The following is a 16,236-nucleotide window of genomic DNA, read 5'->3' as shown; positions in this document are numbered from 1 at the left end:
ATCTCTAACACTCAGACCCAAGGACCCCCTTCAGTGGTGCCTGAACAATTTGTGCTCAAGGCTAGGGAAGAGGCCACCCTTCCAGCCCCTTGGCCGCAGCCCCTCCCTGGACTCCATGTGTCGGTGGTGGTGTGGCCAACAGCTAGGGGATAGCTCCTGAAAAGTGCACCTTCAGAGGAACTGAACTGAGTCATTGAATAATATCCTTTGTGTGTGGAAAAACACAGGTTTTTCTCAAAAACCCACACACCATGCTCATATACATTTCTATTCAACTCCACAAATATCCTTTGAGCACGTGGGGTGGAATGAAGACCTGGCCTTATGTTTCTGCCCAACCAGGGCTCTGCTGCTGGAGAATATTGACTGTCAAGCTGAATTTGGCCCAGTTACTGCCATCTTTGTGCCAAATAAATCCTCGATTCAAGGTTCAGATGTGACCACAGGCTCCATGTGTTGTCTGCCTGGCTATGGCGCTCTGTGGGTGAGCAGCCTATATCTCTACCAGTGGGAATGCTGGCCTCTGGCCAGGTGGAGTAATGAGTAGGATTTTCTCCCCTGGTCTCAGAGCTCCAAAGGGAGACTTGAACCCAGAGCCCGAGGACCAGGAGTGGATGATGTGGAAGAGGTGGCCCTGCTTAGCCTGGGCACCGCTGTGAGCACTAGGCTGAGGACACAGGAAAAGGAGATGGTGAGAGAGTCTGTGAGACAGAGACTCTGTGTGAAGATACAGGACCTACCAGGTGGTAGATGCATTGAGGGCGAGGAAGCAAACCATTTGGGCAGAGGGGACCATGGCGGAGGTGCTGGTGGGAGGGTATCACCAGGGCAGCTCAGCCTGGAGGCTGCCCTCCCACAGAAGGAGGTGGAGTGGATGCATGCAGCACAGGGCTGGCCTGCCTGGAGTCAGGCATTGTTCCGTCTCACCCTCACTCTGCCTCAGCCTTTCATTTCATCTCAGCCTCCAATTCACTGTGTGGCCAGGAGAAAGTTGCTTCCCCTTTCTGGGCCTCCATTTCATTATAAAATCAAGGGTTTTAACTACATAGGCAGTATTTCCCTTGGGAGCCTGTGCTCAGCGGTGTCCATGGGAAACTCAAAATTATGTAATGTATTGTGGGTGTACACATTTTGAAGGCAAGTTCTCAAAGGTGCCTGTGACACCCTGGAACCAGTTGAAACCTGAGGTCCCTCCACCCCTTCCATGCTTAGGCCTCCTTTTCTCCAGCCCAAAACCAGCCTGGGATTGGTGGGAGACCCCAGGGAGACCAGCACACTCACCTGGGTCCAGAGCATCGAATAAAGACATCAGGGAGAACTGAAAAATAAAACAACACAGCAGATCAGGGTTGAGATGGGTCTCGGCCAGGTGCCCCCCTTAGCTATCAGCCAGAGGGGATCCTATGGGTTGCAGGTGCACTGCATGCTTTCCGATGTTTGTGACTGGGATGGAGGCTGGAGGGAGGAGGATGGAGTCTCTTTGAAGACACCCCACCACCACTGGCCTGCCTGTGCCCTCTGAGCATGGCAGCATTGTCCTTCTCCACAGCACGGGTATCGTTTCACTTGTCTGCACCTGTCCTCACCTTGGAACACGGCTGCCCAGGTACTGGCATGCTCGTCAGTCGCAGTGAGTTTCATCTACTCCCTGCCCGATCACACATTGCTGCATTTCATGCTTCTAACAACCCTACAATGAGGCTAGCATCAGCCTTGTTTAGAGATGAGAAAACTTGGACTCGGAAATCACATAGCTGTGGTAGGATTAGGAATTAATGCTGAAATCTAGGTGATTTCTTCATGTGACAGTTCCTGGGGGTTGGGGATGGACAGATGCTTAAAACTCTCCAGTGGCTTCCCATTGCTCTTAGAATAAAATGCAAACACCTGCCATGACCTACGAGCCTCCTCCCATACTCCTCCCTCCCATTGCCCCTTACTAAGCTTCAAAATGGCACAAGCTAAATTCCTCCCACCTCAGGGCTTTGGCAACTAGAAACCCTCCCCATGACCTTCACTAGGTCTCAGTTTAAATATCATCTTCACTGAAACGTCCCATCAATATGAGATTATTCCCTCCGTGAACTTTATCACAGTGCATGGCTTTATATTTATTTATTTACGTGTCACCTGTCTCTTACAACAGACTCTGTCCTCCAGAAAGAAAGGCAGGGATCTTGTCTGTTTTGTCATTGATGTATTACCCAATACCTAGCATAGAGTTTGGCACATGGCACCTCAAAGTTTTTTTTAAATTGTTTCACCTGGGTGCAGGTGGGCTAAGGCTGAAAAGGGCATTAGCCTCAAAACGTTTTTGTAAATAAATAATAATATAAACAGTTCCATTAATATGCAGTATTCAACCAGAAAAAATAAAGTTTTACTCATTTAATACCTGGAGTATGCTCTTTCACTTTAATGAGGGGTCAGCAAACAAAGGCCCTTGGGCCAAGCCTAGCAGTTACGTTTTTGTAAATAAAGTTTTATTGGAAAACAACCATGCCTGTTTGTTCATGGCTGCTTTTTGTACAGAGAAAGTATAACCCCAAATATTTACTATCTGATACTTTACAAAGTGTGCTGAACCCTGATTTAAAGAAATGAGAGTTCTTCCACTAGACAGCTTTCCCTTTGGGTCTTGGCTGCCAGAAAGCTGAGATCAATGAGATACATCAAGCTAGGCAGTTTGGTATATGCGCTGCTTCTATCCTCAACAGAATTTGTAATTTTCTCTTTAACTGTACGCTTCCTTACATGATTTTGGGAAGTAGGCAGATGATAAATTAGGAAAGAAAATAAAAAGAAAGGATGCATCCGGGTGTGATGTACTGAGGATGTACAACATCAACAGACAGTATTGGCAAAATTCCTTGCCCTGAATTTACTCATGAGGAACATGACAGATGTAAATTGTGACATTCAAATTGCAAGGCATTCTACAAAACACCCAGCCTGGCCTCCAGAAAAAAATGCCAACACCATAAAAGGCAAAAGAAGATGTGGGGACTGTATTTTTATTAAGGGACATGGTAACGAAATGCAGTGTGTGACTCTTAATTGGAGCCCGGATTTAAAAACAACGGCATGAAGAACATTGCATGCTGTGGTTTGTGCTGACTTGGATATTTGTCCTCTCCAAACTTCATGTTGAAATTTGATCCCCAATGTTGGAGGTGGGGCCTAATGGGAGAAGTTTCTGTCATAGGGGTAGATCCATTATGAATGGATCCCTGCTCTCACTCAGGGTAAGCAAGTTTTCACTCTACTAGTTCCTAGGAGCCAGTTGTTAAAAAGAGCCTGGCACCTCCACCCCTTCCTCTTTCCTTCCCTCTTGCCCTATGATCTCTGCACACTGACTCCCCTTTCGCTTCTGCCATGAGTGGAGGCAGCTTGAGGCCCGCCTTGCCAGAAGCAGCTTCCCAATCCTGGACTTTCCAGCCCTCTGAAATGCAAGCCAAATAAACCTCTTTTTTGAAAAATAAATCACCCAGCCTTCGGTAGTCCTTTGTAGAAACATAAAACGGACTCAGACACTGAAACAAATGGAAAAGTTGAATATAGACATATTAGACAGTATTACTGTGTCAATGTTGACTTTCTCAAGAGTAAACAATGGTATTGTAGTTCTGTAGGAAAATGTACTTATTCTTAAGAGACACATGGTGAAGTATTTAGAGTGATATCTGCAATTTACTTGCAAATGATTCAACAAACAAACAGACAAAACAACTATACACACACACACACACACACACAGGGGAGAATGAGAGACACAACAACTATGCCAAAATGTTAACAATTGTGGCATTTATCTGGATGAAGAATATTCATTGCATTATTCTTCCCACTTTTCTGTAGGTTTGAAAAATGACAAAAAAACATGGTGGTGAGGGAAAAGGAATGCATAGAAAGGAAGAGAGGCCATTTGTTATCTGGGAATGTGCCTCTGTCTAATCACCTCCTGGCTACCTCCCCGCAACCGCTGTTTCTGCAGGCAATGAGATGTGATCGGTGTTCTGTTTGGGGGATGATGGTGGGGATTAGTAGTGGGGAGGCCTGGCAGAGGAAGTCATCTCAGGCCTTCGGGGTGCTCCTGGACCTACGGCACTTGAACAAGGAATACCAGAAATGAGCACTTCTGGGGGTGAATGCCAGAGAGATGCCATGAGGGGACCCCAATATGGTTTGGCTGTGTCCCCACCCAAATCCTATCTTGAACTGTAGCTCCCATAATTCCCATGTGTCATAGGAGGGACCCTGTGGGAGGTAATTGAAACATGGGGGCGTATCTTTCCCGTGCTGTTCTCGTGATAGTGAATAAGTCTCACGAGATCTGATAGTTTTATAAAGGGCAGTTCCCCTGCACACACTGTGTTGCTTGCCACCATGTAAGATGTGCCTTTCACCTTCTGCCATGATTGTGAGGCCCCCCCAGCCATGTGGAACTGTGAGTCTATTAAACCTCTTTTTCTTTATAAATTACCCAGTCTCAGGTATGTCTTTATTAGCAGTGTGAGGATGGACTAATGCAGTAAGACCTCAAGGACAAAGGTTACCCCTCCTTCAGTCTCGCTCTCATCACCACCAGTCAACTGGGCCTTACTCCTGGTCCTTGCTCCCTGCCTTGCTTTCCCTCCACTGAGTTGTCCTCAGGGCAGGGCTTATCTGTCCAGACCTGTCTCCACCCAGTCCTGAGGAGATTCCCTATGAATTCTTCTCTTTGAGCTGAACAGAGTGGGTCATGCCCTTAGAAGTGGGCAAAAGACTTTGGGGGACATCTTTCCTCAGGGCCCATCATGGAAGGGCCCTCCAGGACCTGGGCCTGGGCCAGCACTGCACATCCTGGCTCCAGCCGGAGCCTGAGGGACAACCGGGTGCCATGCTGCTTACAGCCAGCAGGTGGCAGACGTGCCCTTCCTAGGAGCTGGTGTTCAGAGGGAAACCAAACAAAAAGCAAGCTGAGACTCCCGGTCTGGGGTCTCAGGGAGCCTGAAGCTGATGTGCAGTTTGGGCTGCCTGTCAGGGGCTTGCCGGGATCTGAAGCAAGTCACTCATTTTGTGATTCACAGTGTCCATCCTCAGAGAGGGGCCGTGGTGCAATGTGGAAACTGGTAGCCCCAGCGCCGCGCTGGATATCTGGGGACCCAAGACCAGGCTGATCGTGGGTTACTTATGCCTGCATCTGGATCCCTGAAACTCACTTGGATGACGGCAGGTGGGAACGACGGACACAGTATTTGCCTCCTTTCATCCCATCATTCCATGAACTCTTCCCCCAGAAACAAGGAAATGATAGAAGAACCCTTACTCCTGGGACTTGCACACCCAAAGAGAAAGATCGCTGCAAGAGTAGGAGGAAGAGATGAGTGGAAAGGAGAAAACTGTGATCTCAGTTCACGTCCCCTAAGAGCTGAAAATGTGCCGACAACTGTGCTAAATATCGTACGTGCATTTTGTCTTGTTTGTTGCACCCAGTACTTCATAATTTAGGTATTATGATTATGCCTACTTTAGAAGTGAGGTTTTCAGATGTTAAGTTGTCCAAAATAACTAGGAAATTCTGGAGCAGGACAGGAACGCATCAGTCTCATATCAGAGTCCTTGCTCTCAGTCACCATTGCCACGAGGGACCAGGAAGCTGGCACGTGCAAGCAGGAATAAAGCGGGGATGGAGGAAAAGGCAACAAACAAGCTCCCTAACCTGAAGACAGGCAGGTGTTGAGCTAGGTTCAAATATCAGGGGCACTGTTCCTGGAACGCTCTATAAAAAGACCTATCTGTGGGCTGGGTGCCGAGGCTTATGCCTGTAATCCCAACACTTTGGGAGGCCGAGGTGGGCAGATCACTTGAGGCCAGGAGTTGGAGACCAGGTTGGCCAACATGGTGAAATGCTGTCTCTACTAAAAATACAAAAATTAGCTGGGCATGGTGACAGGTGCCTGCAATCCCAGCTACTCAGGTGAGGGACACAAGAAGCGCTTGAACCTGGGAGGTGGAGGCTGCAGTGAGCTGAGATTGCACCACTGCACTCCAGCCTGGGCAGCAGAGTGAGACTCTGTCTCAAAAAAAAAAAAAAAAATGCTTATCCAAACCGGCCTAGTCCTGGCAGGCTACAGAGAGGGCCTACTTGACCCCAGTGACAGCTAGAGAAAGTACAAAAGTCAGACAGAGCCTCAGCCAGCACACCGTGGTAAACACATCTTAACAAACATCTCCACCCAGATCAAGAGGCATGCAAGCCACAGCACGCTTCTCCCAACATGTCCATTCCTAGTTTCAACAGGGCTGAAACAGCATGTGGTCCCAGCTGAGCCATCGTCTCTGAGAGGTCCCAGCGATGCTGCTGCTTCTGCACACGGAAAGGTAGCTGCTTTGCAGTAAATTTAGAAAGACCATTCTAGATCCAGCTACTGCTTCGTCTACTCCACACTTTGGCTTTCCCAGTGCCCTGGCTCAGGACACTGACTTCCTCAAGGTTAGGAGCAGGCCCTCAGCAATGTTAAACTCCCTAAGACACCAATCTCAAAGTCTAGTGTCCTCCAGGTTAAGGTTGGTTAGGGAGGAAGGCAGGGAGAAAAGGATGCTGTGTCTCCGAGTCTCACTGATTTATAGTGTAATCTCCTTGAGGGTGGGGTGCACATCGATCTAATCTATTTTGTCCTATCTTTAATCCATTAACCCAGTGATTATTTCAACTAAGATTCTTCCTCTGCCTTCCAGAATTCCAAAACTTTTGGAAGACAAAACAAAAAGCCTAAAAGTCTGAGTTGATGTGTTCCAGGAGTTTGTTGATGGAAAATGTTCTCAGAGGGATTAGGAGGGATTAGGAGGCAGTGATGGCGGAGATGGGGCTAGATTTGTCTTGCAGGGACAGAGGCTCAGCTCAGAATGAACTAAGAGTGGAGACATTTTCTGCTTGCTGGCTAAAAGGCTGGGACTCTAATCACACCATCCTCGAAGGTTCTACCCTATACCTGGTGGTAGACCACGTGTTACCAACCACCAGGGAGGGATTGCGTTACTCCCAAGGGCAGCTGGGGAGGAGACACTTCTGCAGCATGGCCGTAGTTGAGGCTGCAACCGCTGGGCTGGAAGGTGGACAGGGACAAGTGTGCACAGTTCAACGGGGCCAGTCCCACTGCTGGGCAAAGAGCTCAAGGCCACAGCGAGTAGTGGAGGTGGCAGAGGGCAGGGGCTGCCAGTGTCCAGGCCAAGTGTGCCTCATGTTCTTCTGTTCTGGCTCCTGCTGCAAAGATAAGCGATGTCATTTCAGCCTGAGTTGAAATCATCACTGGATTAAAGATACGACAAAGTAGACTAGACCTATATTCTCCCCACTCCCAAGAATATTACATTGTAAATCAGTAGGACTCAGAAACACAGGCTCCTTCTCTCTCTGCCCCTCCCTGACTTTCTGTCTAGCCAATTTTATCCTAGAAGACACCAAGGTGAGCAGTTGTACCAAGCCACTCAGTCCTTTTATTTGAAAATAGTGGTAAAACATACAGAACATTACATTTATCGTTGGGACCGTTCGTAAGTGTACCATTCAGTGATACTAATTACATTCACAATGCTGTGTACCCATCACACTCTCTACACCCCAACCTTTCTCATCATCCGCAACATAGACTGTGTCCATTGAACAGTAACGCCTCTGTCCTCTCCCCCGCAGCCCTGCTAACCTCTGTCCTGCTTGTTGTCTCTGTGCATTCGGCAATTCTGGGTACCTTATGTAAGCGGAATCCTGCAGCATTTGTCCTTCCGGGACTGCCTTTATGTCACTCTGCACCATGTTTCCAAGGTCTTCCAGGTACATTTATCGATCTTTCCTTCCTTTTTATAGCTAAATAGTATTCCATTGTTTCTATCCATCTAATCACATGTTGTACACGCCTTCATCTCTCGACAGACATGGGTTATTTACACCTTTTGGCTATTGTGAATAATGCTGGTAATGAACACTGGTGTACAGGCTGCTGTTCAAGTCTCTGCTTTCAGTGCTTTCAGATATATACTTAGATGCGGAATTGCTGGGTCCTGAGGTCGTTCTGTGTTTAACTTTGTCAGGAACCGCCACACTGTTTTCCACAATGGCCGCATCATTTTACATTCCCACCAGCAAGGCCTGAGGATTCCCATCTCTCCACATTCTCACACACACTTGTTATTTCCCATTCTTTCAAATGGTAGCCATCCTAATAGGTGTGAAGTGAGCCACTCTGACCCTTCCTCGACACAGGAATCTTGCCCTTCTTGCTTTTGCACATGTTGCTCAATACCATCTCAAGATGGGCAGGTTCACTGCAGCTTTGCTTTCACCTGAAGCTCAGGGAAAGGGGACAAAGACTCTCACAGGGAAATGTGGAGGCCGAAGGAGAAGGCGGTGGCCAGCAGTGCCCGTGGGTGGTTTCCTTCCTGAGCACCCGGGTGAAGCTGTTCACTGGACCACAGTGATGAGCCAGGAGCCACCATAGAGAGGAACTGGCTTGGACCCTTCATCTGCAGAGGAGGAAGCTGAGGCCCAGCATGGTGAAGTGGCTTGTGTAAGGACATGTACGCACTGGGGCAGGTGAGGGACTCAAGCGCGGTCTCCCGGCTCTGACACCAATCACCTGTGCCTGGCTCAGAGGGACTCTGTGCAGCTTCCCCACTCTAAAGCCCAGAGCTGGCCACTCAGACCCTGCCCAGTTAAGGGTTGAGCTGCAGCTTTCTGTGACAGTGGTAGGCAGAGATGGGACAGGGGCAAGGGGCAGAAAGGGAAGAGTCCCGTTTGCGCAGCCTGGGAATTTCCATTTTAAAGGCATTGGTTCCGAAACCTCAAAGTGCATAAGAATTGTCTGGGAAGCTTGATAAAAATACAGATCGCTGGGGCCCACCCACCTAGGTTGTGCATCCATGGGTCTGAGGTGGGCTGGGAACACAGTGCCCAGGTGACTCTGCCCTCGGCCACACTTTGGTTATACTAAGCTCTCTTGGGTGTGAAGCTTCCGGCGGAGGGCACTCAGGACCTATCTTTGTTCCTGTGCAAGTTGTTGAGTCGCTCTGTGCCTCAGTTTCCCCAATGATAAAAGTAAGATTTCCCTTGCCCAATGCCTATGTTTCTTCAAGGAACTTTGGCTGCTCAGGAGGAGTATGGCATTTGCAATGATTACTCTGCAGGTGAGCACTTGGTGAGAAATATCTGTACAAATGGCTCATCCCAGGGACTTGGGGCAAATAGATGGTGGTAGAGGGGAGGTTTGAAGTTTAGGGAGTGAGGCCATCCAAGACAAAGGGACTGGGTAAAAATTCTGGATATGATCATGCTCTTGGAAGCCCTTTCATAGGTAAGCGAAGGCCAGGTGCAATGGCTCAAGCCTGTAATCCCAGCACTTTGGGAGGCCAAGGAAGGTGGATCATTTGAGGTGAGGAGTTTGAGGTTGGCCTGGCCAACATGGTGAAACTGTATCTTTACTAAAAATACAAAAATTAACCAAGTGTGGCAGTAGGCGCCTGGCAAGCTCCCAGCTACTCGGGAGGCTGAGGCAGGAGAATTGCTTGAACCCGGGAGGCAGAGGGTGCATTGAGCCAAGATCACGCCATTACACTCCAGCCTGGGCAACAGAGCAAGACTTTATCTCAAAAAAAAAAAAAAAAAGACAAGCAAGTAGACAAAACCAAGTGCAGTTGATTGTGAGGCCTGCTACATGGGCACAAACCTCCACGTTTCCCTTCTTAGTCAGTCATCCCCAACAAGTATTACAGGGCTTCATGAAGGTGACCCCCCGCCACCTCCCGTTGGGAATCAGCACCACCTCTGCTGAAGCCGTGCTTGCTCCTGTGCTTTCCAAGGCATCAGACCTGAACCACCAGCAGTACCTGAGTTGATTGAGGTGGTGCCTAGCCAGGACGTGAAATAACAGCATTAGAGTAAAACAGAAAATACAGCGTGAGAAAGTCTTTATTTTCTCAGGTTGACTGTCAAGCCTTCCAGTCCCACCAAGGGGAAGGACTGGGGGATGCTGGTGTCTCTATCCTCTACCTCCTGATGATCTTCCCTCTAAGGACTCAGAGCTTCAGTCTCAGAGTTTTAGCAGGTCAGCAGCAGCCAGCTAGAACTCAATGACATCACTTCGCTTTCTTTGTACTAATGATAATTTCCTTTAGAACTAAATCTATTTTGGTAGAGAAAAGGTGAGTCTTTAACAAAAGTGTTAAGTAACTTATTTGGGCTTTGGGAGAATTTGTGAAGAGATGGATTCATTCATGACTGGAAGTTTTGAAAACACCGACGAACTGGTTAGCTATCTGGCAAGACTCAATCCTTGTGGTGTCAGAAAGCAAAGCTTTGGGGCTATCGAAGGAGCCTTTGGGTCAGGTGGGAGTGGCGTTGTCTTCTGCTGGAAGCTAGAGTCAGGCTGCTGCCCAGTTTGACATCTTTGATACCACACAGAACGGTCTTGTTTGTCTTCAGGCAGTGCCAGGTGTGATGACCTCAACCACAGTGCTTATGAGTATAGAACTCGGCATTGAGCAGACTTTGAGTCCCAGAGCTGTAACCTCCCAGAGGTGTCATCTTGGGTAGATGGTTTAACTGCTCTATGCTTAGTTCTTGTCTGTGAAATGAGAATGACATGGGTCCCTACCTCACAGGGTTTGGGGGAAGCATAAATGAGATAATAAACATAAAGCATGCCTCATCTGGTATACGTAATGACAATAAATGGTTGCTGCTGATATTTATTATTACGATTACGATTACTCTTACCACTACTGTTATAATTAGCCACTGTTGTCAGTGAGTTTGCTTTGTATTGTTTTCTTTTCGTGGAGTGCACCCGTGCCGGAAGGGCTGACTAAGGAGAGCTTACGCAGCATCAACTTTTCCTGGAACTTGTTTGCCGGTCACAGGCATGGCGCACCAACCCCTCCCCCTCCATTTTTCCTGGGATCTTTGCCAAGTCCTAAGCCAGGAAACCTTGTTACATTAATTATGAAGCAAAAGCATGTTTTATTTAAAATCCTGGCTGCCGAATATTCTGCCATGCTGTTTCTCTGTGACAGCAGAACTGCTCTTGCATTTGGGAAACTCTAATGAATTTAAAATATAAATATACCCATGCCTATATACACATGTGATTTCCGCGATCCTCACTTCCCTAAATACCAGTGTACACCGCTAAAGGTGATGAGTTGGACTTGTGCTTCGGATCAGTTAAAAAGAAAATCTATAAGAATTTGCAGTGAAATTCAGTCCCTCCGCTTTCCCTAAGACTGTGTAGATGGCAGTAAGAGGGAGGAATGTCTCTTCAGTCTCTCTTAGGCCTGAAAGAGACTCTGGCATTCTGGAGGCTTTGAAAAAAGTGGCTCCCGTCTTCCTGTCCAGGGCCTTGTTTGGTCCTGGAGCCCATGCAGGTGTGTGTGCTTGAATTAATCAGATGCTGAACCTGGTCACTTGCTCATCTCAGATTGGCTCCGATAAGTCAATATAAGCGATAACCAGACAAGTGCACTATGGCAAAACCAGGCAGACAATGCACATTGGCCAAGAGGAAGGGTTCTAGAGAGCATGAGGGCCAGGCATGAAGTCTCCCACCTGTCATCCCAGCACTTTGGGAGGCCAAGGCAAGAGGATCACTTAAGGCCACGAGTTTAATATCAGCCTGTGTAACATAGCGAAAACTAGTCTCTACAAATAAATAAATAGAGAGAGAGAGAGAGAGAGAGAGAGAGGACTAGTAGGATCTGGGAAACTCAAGCTGCTGCTTCTTTTTTTTTTTTTTTAACTTTTTGTTGAGATGGAGTCTTGCTCTGTTGCCAAGGCAGGATGCAGTGGTACCTTCTTCACTCACTGTCATCGCCACCTCTTGGGCTCAAGTGATGCTCCTGCCTCAGCCTCCCAAGGAGCTGGGACTACAGACATGTACCACTACACCTGTCTAATTAAAAAAAAAAATTAGTAGAGACAGGGTCTTGCTGTGTTGCTAGTCTCAAACTCCTGGCTTCTAGCAATCCTCCCATCTTGGCCTCCCAAAGTGCTGGGATTACAGGCATGAGCCACCATGGCTGGCCTCAAACTTCTCCTAATAACAGCAGCAGTGACTACCCCTTCCCATGGTGCCAGCCAAGAATGTGAGCCCAATGCTACTCGCATGTCTGATTTTCAAGAAAAGCTGGGGATATTTATGAGAAATGTTCTGTGTTCTGATTTTCAAATGTAGCTAAGCAATTAAAATAAAACTAAAATACTCTTCAAGTCAATCTTCTATGCACCAAATTGAACTTGAGCTGTGAGCACAGTAGAATTCAAGCTGCCTCTGCAACTTCTAACCTATGCAAACTTTTATGTGGCTCTATACCTGGGAAGATTCTAGAGTTCTAGGGTTTTCAAAGCCCAGAAATGTAAACATGGTTTTAATTGAAGGCGCCTCCTTTGTGGGGGAGCGGAGAAGCCATTGTCTTTCCTCCCTTCTAGGGATGGGCTGAGGTAAGCGCTGGCAGGCTTGACAAGCATTGTCCTCTGGAGAGGTCAGATTTGGGGAGATCAAATTCCATTATGACTGAGCCCAGCTGGGCCCCAAATCACTCTAAGAATTCCAGCAAGAAGAGATTTCTAAGACAGTCTCTGCCTTTCTTGCAGTTAAGCAGACCTACCGTGATGAACGTGGAGTCAGACAGACCTGGCCCCAATCCTGGCCGGAAAGTTACATCTCTGGGTTTCTATCTCATTCATAAAACGGGGATAATGATACCAGGCTGTGCTGGACAGGTGCTCAAAACTGATAGGTTAGAAAAACCAAATCTCAACAAGGACAAGGAGGCATGATGAGTGATGTCCTGGAGTTCACAGCAGTGATTTTTGACCCATATCTCTTGGGCTTGCGGATATCAGAATAAAAATCTCCATGAAGGATGATTCCAAAGAAGAGTCCTCATGTGCTACATGTTCTGAATTCAGGGGAGAGTACCTGGACATCTTTCCAATGAATAGTGATCGCAGATCTTATAGCTGCCTTTTTTTTTTTTTTTTTTTGAGGTCTCACTCTGTCATCCGGGGTGGAGTTCAGTGGCGCAATCTCAGCCCACTGCAAACTTCGCCTCCTGGGTTCAAGCGATTCTCGTACCTCAGCCTCCCGAGTAGCTGGGATTACAGGCACCTGCCACTACACCCAGCTAATTTTTTGTTTTTTTAGTAGAGACGGAGTTTTACCATGTTGGCCAGGCTGGTCTTGAACTCTTGACCTCGTGATTCACATGACTCCACCTTCCAAAGTACTGGGATTACAGGCATGAGCTACTGCACCTGGCCATAGCTGCCTTTCCTTAGAGTTTCAGAGATATGTGGAGTCTGTTACGCTCCACCTAGCAAACATGTGCCTAGTCTAAGAGTCTCCTTTCCCTACAGGAAGGGCCATGCCCCTGAAGCTGCACAAACCAAAGAAATCTTATCCTCACCCAGGGCCCCAGACAGGAGACTTTGGCCACACGAAACCAGTGTGTCATCTAGAGCTCAGCTCTGCCACTCATCAGCTATATGACTTGGGGCCCGCCCAGTTTCCCAGCCTCATTTCTGTAAAATGGGAACATGGTTAGACTTGCTTCTTAGGATCCTTCCAGAGAGAAACCAATTCATGGAAAGTTCAGGGCCTAGCACTCAGGATTCCTCATTAAATGGTAGCAGTTAGTTATGACTTTTAGCTGCGTGGGGCTGGAGAGGCCACCCAGCCCAGCTGGTTATGTGGCTTCTTCACCCCCCATGATGCCCCAAACTCTCCAAAGCATCTGAACGACTTGGCCGCTTTCCCCTGATGTCCGTGTGATGGCCTGTGGAACACAAGCCACCTTCCCGACCACCTGTCTGGCACACATCTGGGGTAAGGAAACATTCCAAAGCCCCGAATCCTCTCTTTGGAATTGACTAAGCTCATTGCCTGAAGGCTAACTCTCATATTTTCTCTTTTATCCATTATTGACTTATAATTTCATCGCTAACCCTAAAAATTCACTGGGGTTTGCAAAAAAGGGATTTTTCGGGACCATTATCCTTTTGTGAACTTCAAACAGACTGTGTCAATGTTTCTCCTTGCCTGCAAAGTTTAGGGTCTAATTCTTTCCGACTGGTACGTTCTCTGGGCCCTGTGTGGGCCGCAATGATTTCTCCTGCCTTTCCTCGACCCGTGGTATTTCTTCTGTGTCTCGGCCTCAGACACCCAACAAGCCATCAAATGATATAGGAGCTTGACAACAATTTGTAATTACAGCCACACACACACACACACACACACACACTCACACACACACACACACACACAGACACAAGTCATAATTTGAAAAGAAAACACTTTCAGAAGTGAGTCACTTGGCAACTCAATACGGAGCTAAGATAGGCGTCCCGAGCACAGTTTACGGAAAAGAAAGGAGAAGCTATTGTTTTAAAAACATGCTAATCAGAAAACCTGTCACTTAATCTGCTCCCTTCAGGACATGCTCTATGGAGTGAAATGGAGAACAAAATGCAAAAGTACTTCATAAGATAAGAGGTTATGACTGTTATTTCAGTTCTTATCCTCCACCCACTTTCAACCACTCCTCCCCAATGAAGGGGAGCATTCTGATTTTTAGAGAGAAGTTGCGTTCATTCTTGACCTTTTAAGGGAGAAGAGCTCACACTTACTTGCAAGTCACATGCATGACTTCATTTAACTGTGGCCCTCCCCAGATCTATGAGAGATTAGCACTTGATTTGCAGAAGAGAACACCGAGGATCAGAGAGATTATGTTCCTTGCCTATCGTTCCACAGCTAGAATGCGGCAAAGCTAAGATTCAAACCCTGGCTCCAAAGCCCACATTCATGCCTCAGACCACAACCAGCACAGAACTCCCAGGAGACTCTACTTCTGTGCAAGGGTGTCTTTCATATGCCCACAGAGATCCGACACTCTTGGACCACAACAGCACGAAGAAGGAGTTAACATCTTGACAACTCACCTGCTCCCAAAGATCCTGAGTCCCCCATTCAAGAGTCTCTGATAGCACTTCCCTTCCCTGCTCATTGTAACCTCCCCTGGCCTCCTGCTCACCCTCTCTGCCTCATCCACTGCTGTCATGGGAGAAAGGAGACAAAGTACTAACCACAATGCTTCTCCCAAATCCAAACCATTTATGCAGACCCATTGCCAGGATTATTTGTGGTCAGCAGGCTTCTCCTCGAAGGCCACAGCACATTGGTTCTTACCCTAATGTCAGCGCCAAATTGCTGGAAAACTGTGTGTGTCAGCACCAGTAGATAGGTGTATTTTTCTGGGGAGAGAGTTTATGGCTTTCCATGGCTTCTCAAAGAGGTCTATGAGATCCATGCCAGATTACAGCCCCTGCCCTCGGGCACATCTTCTTGCCCCAGTCTCCTTTGTTGGAATGCATTCATGGAGGCTCCACTCCAAGATGGCTCAAGTCAGACACCAAAAGAAACCAGGCCAGAGGCCTGCACTGGTTCTTGCATTCAGAACATATCCAGCTTGGCAACTCCAGCCTTTCACACTAAAGTTTCTCATCACTTCCAGCCTAGCTTGGTCCTCCTAGTAACTTCAGAGCCTCTCAACTACAGATATTAGAAAAGAACACTTACCCCAAAGGCTGTCTTTCCCACCAGAGCCATTAACAGCAGAACATGGAGATCAGACATCCTGGCAAACATCTTTGCAGTTTAAGGACTCGTGTTTTGCTCTCGATACAATTTCTTTTGTTGTCTCTGCCTTTAGGGGGGAAAAATGTCAGTCTCCAAGGATTCAGGAACAAATGAAGAGGATGCAAATTATTAACTAGGCATCAAATACTGTTTAATGTTTAATGTTTTGCAAACCAACTATCTTGATTAAACAAATGGCAACTTTGGGGCTGGGCTGAGTCAGAGTCACGAGGAGGTTTCTCTTCTGGGGAGAAAGTCTCCAAAGAAAGTAGCTGACATCAAGAGCCCCCTGGCTGCACGGTGCACATGGCAGCTGCTAGGTGTTCCCGTGCTGAAGGCCTGACAGTGTAACTAGCATCCCAGCTCCAGGATAAAAGATCAGGTGAAGCCTGTACCACAGGCCTCTGCCAGTGCTGATTCGGACAGAATGTTAATAGACTTCTGGTTCATCAAATCTCAGACAGAATTAAGGCATGGTTGGGCTTCTAATAACATCACACTTTATATTCATGAGAGATAAATAAGGATGCAAAACTGCTATTGACAAACATTGATTCTGGGTCCTTTG

At 47.4% G+C, this 16,236-nt stretch overlaps 1 protein-coding gene across 3 annotated transcripts in view; it reads right to left on the bottom strand.

Moving 5' to 3' along the window:
- The window catches only part of HABP2 (hyaluronan binding protein 2), a 36,907-nt gene extending 21,086 nt beyond the window's left edge, over positions 1 to 15,821 (bottom strand). For 2 of the 3 annotated variants that reach the window (XR_001828063.2, XM_017538452.2), the window contains exons 1-2: positions 15,609 to 15,775; positions 1,282 to 1,318 (exon numbers count right to left, since the gene is read on the bottom strand). Coding sequence is in view for 2 of the 3 variants with exons in the window: in XM_017538452.2 (XP_017393941.1) it covers positions 1,282 to 1,318; positions 15,609 to 15,677 (106 nt within the window). In the remaining variant the exon portion in view is untranslated. Of the gene's footprint in view, positions 1 to 1,281; positions 1,319 to 15,608 lie in introns of all 3 variants that reach the window. The other variant, XM_017538454.2, reaches the window with a different exon arrangement.
- Between the last annotated feature and the right edge of the window lie 415 nt (positions 15,822 to 16,236).

This window comes from Cebus imitator, unplaced genomic scaffold (genome assembly GCF_001604975.1).
Source record: "Cebus imitator isolate Cc_AM_T3 unplaced genomic scaffold, Cebus_imitator-1.0 Scaffold111, whole genome shotgun sequence".
Taxonomy (NCBI): domain Eukaryota; kingdom Metazoa; phylum Chordata; class Mammalia; order Primates; family Cebidae; genus Cebus; species Cebus imitator.
This window is presented reverse-complemented; position numbering and strand designations above follow the sequence as displayed.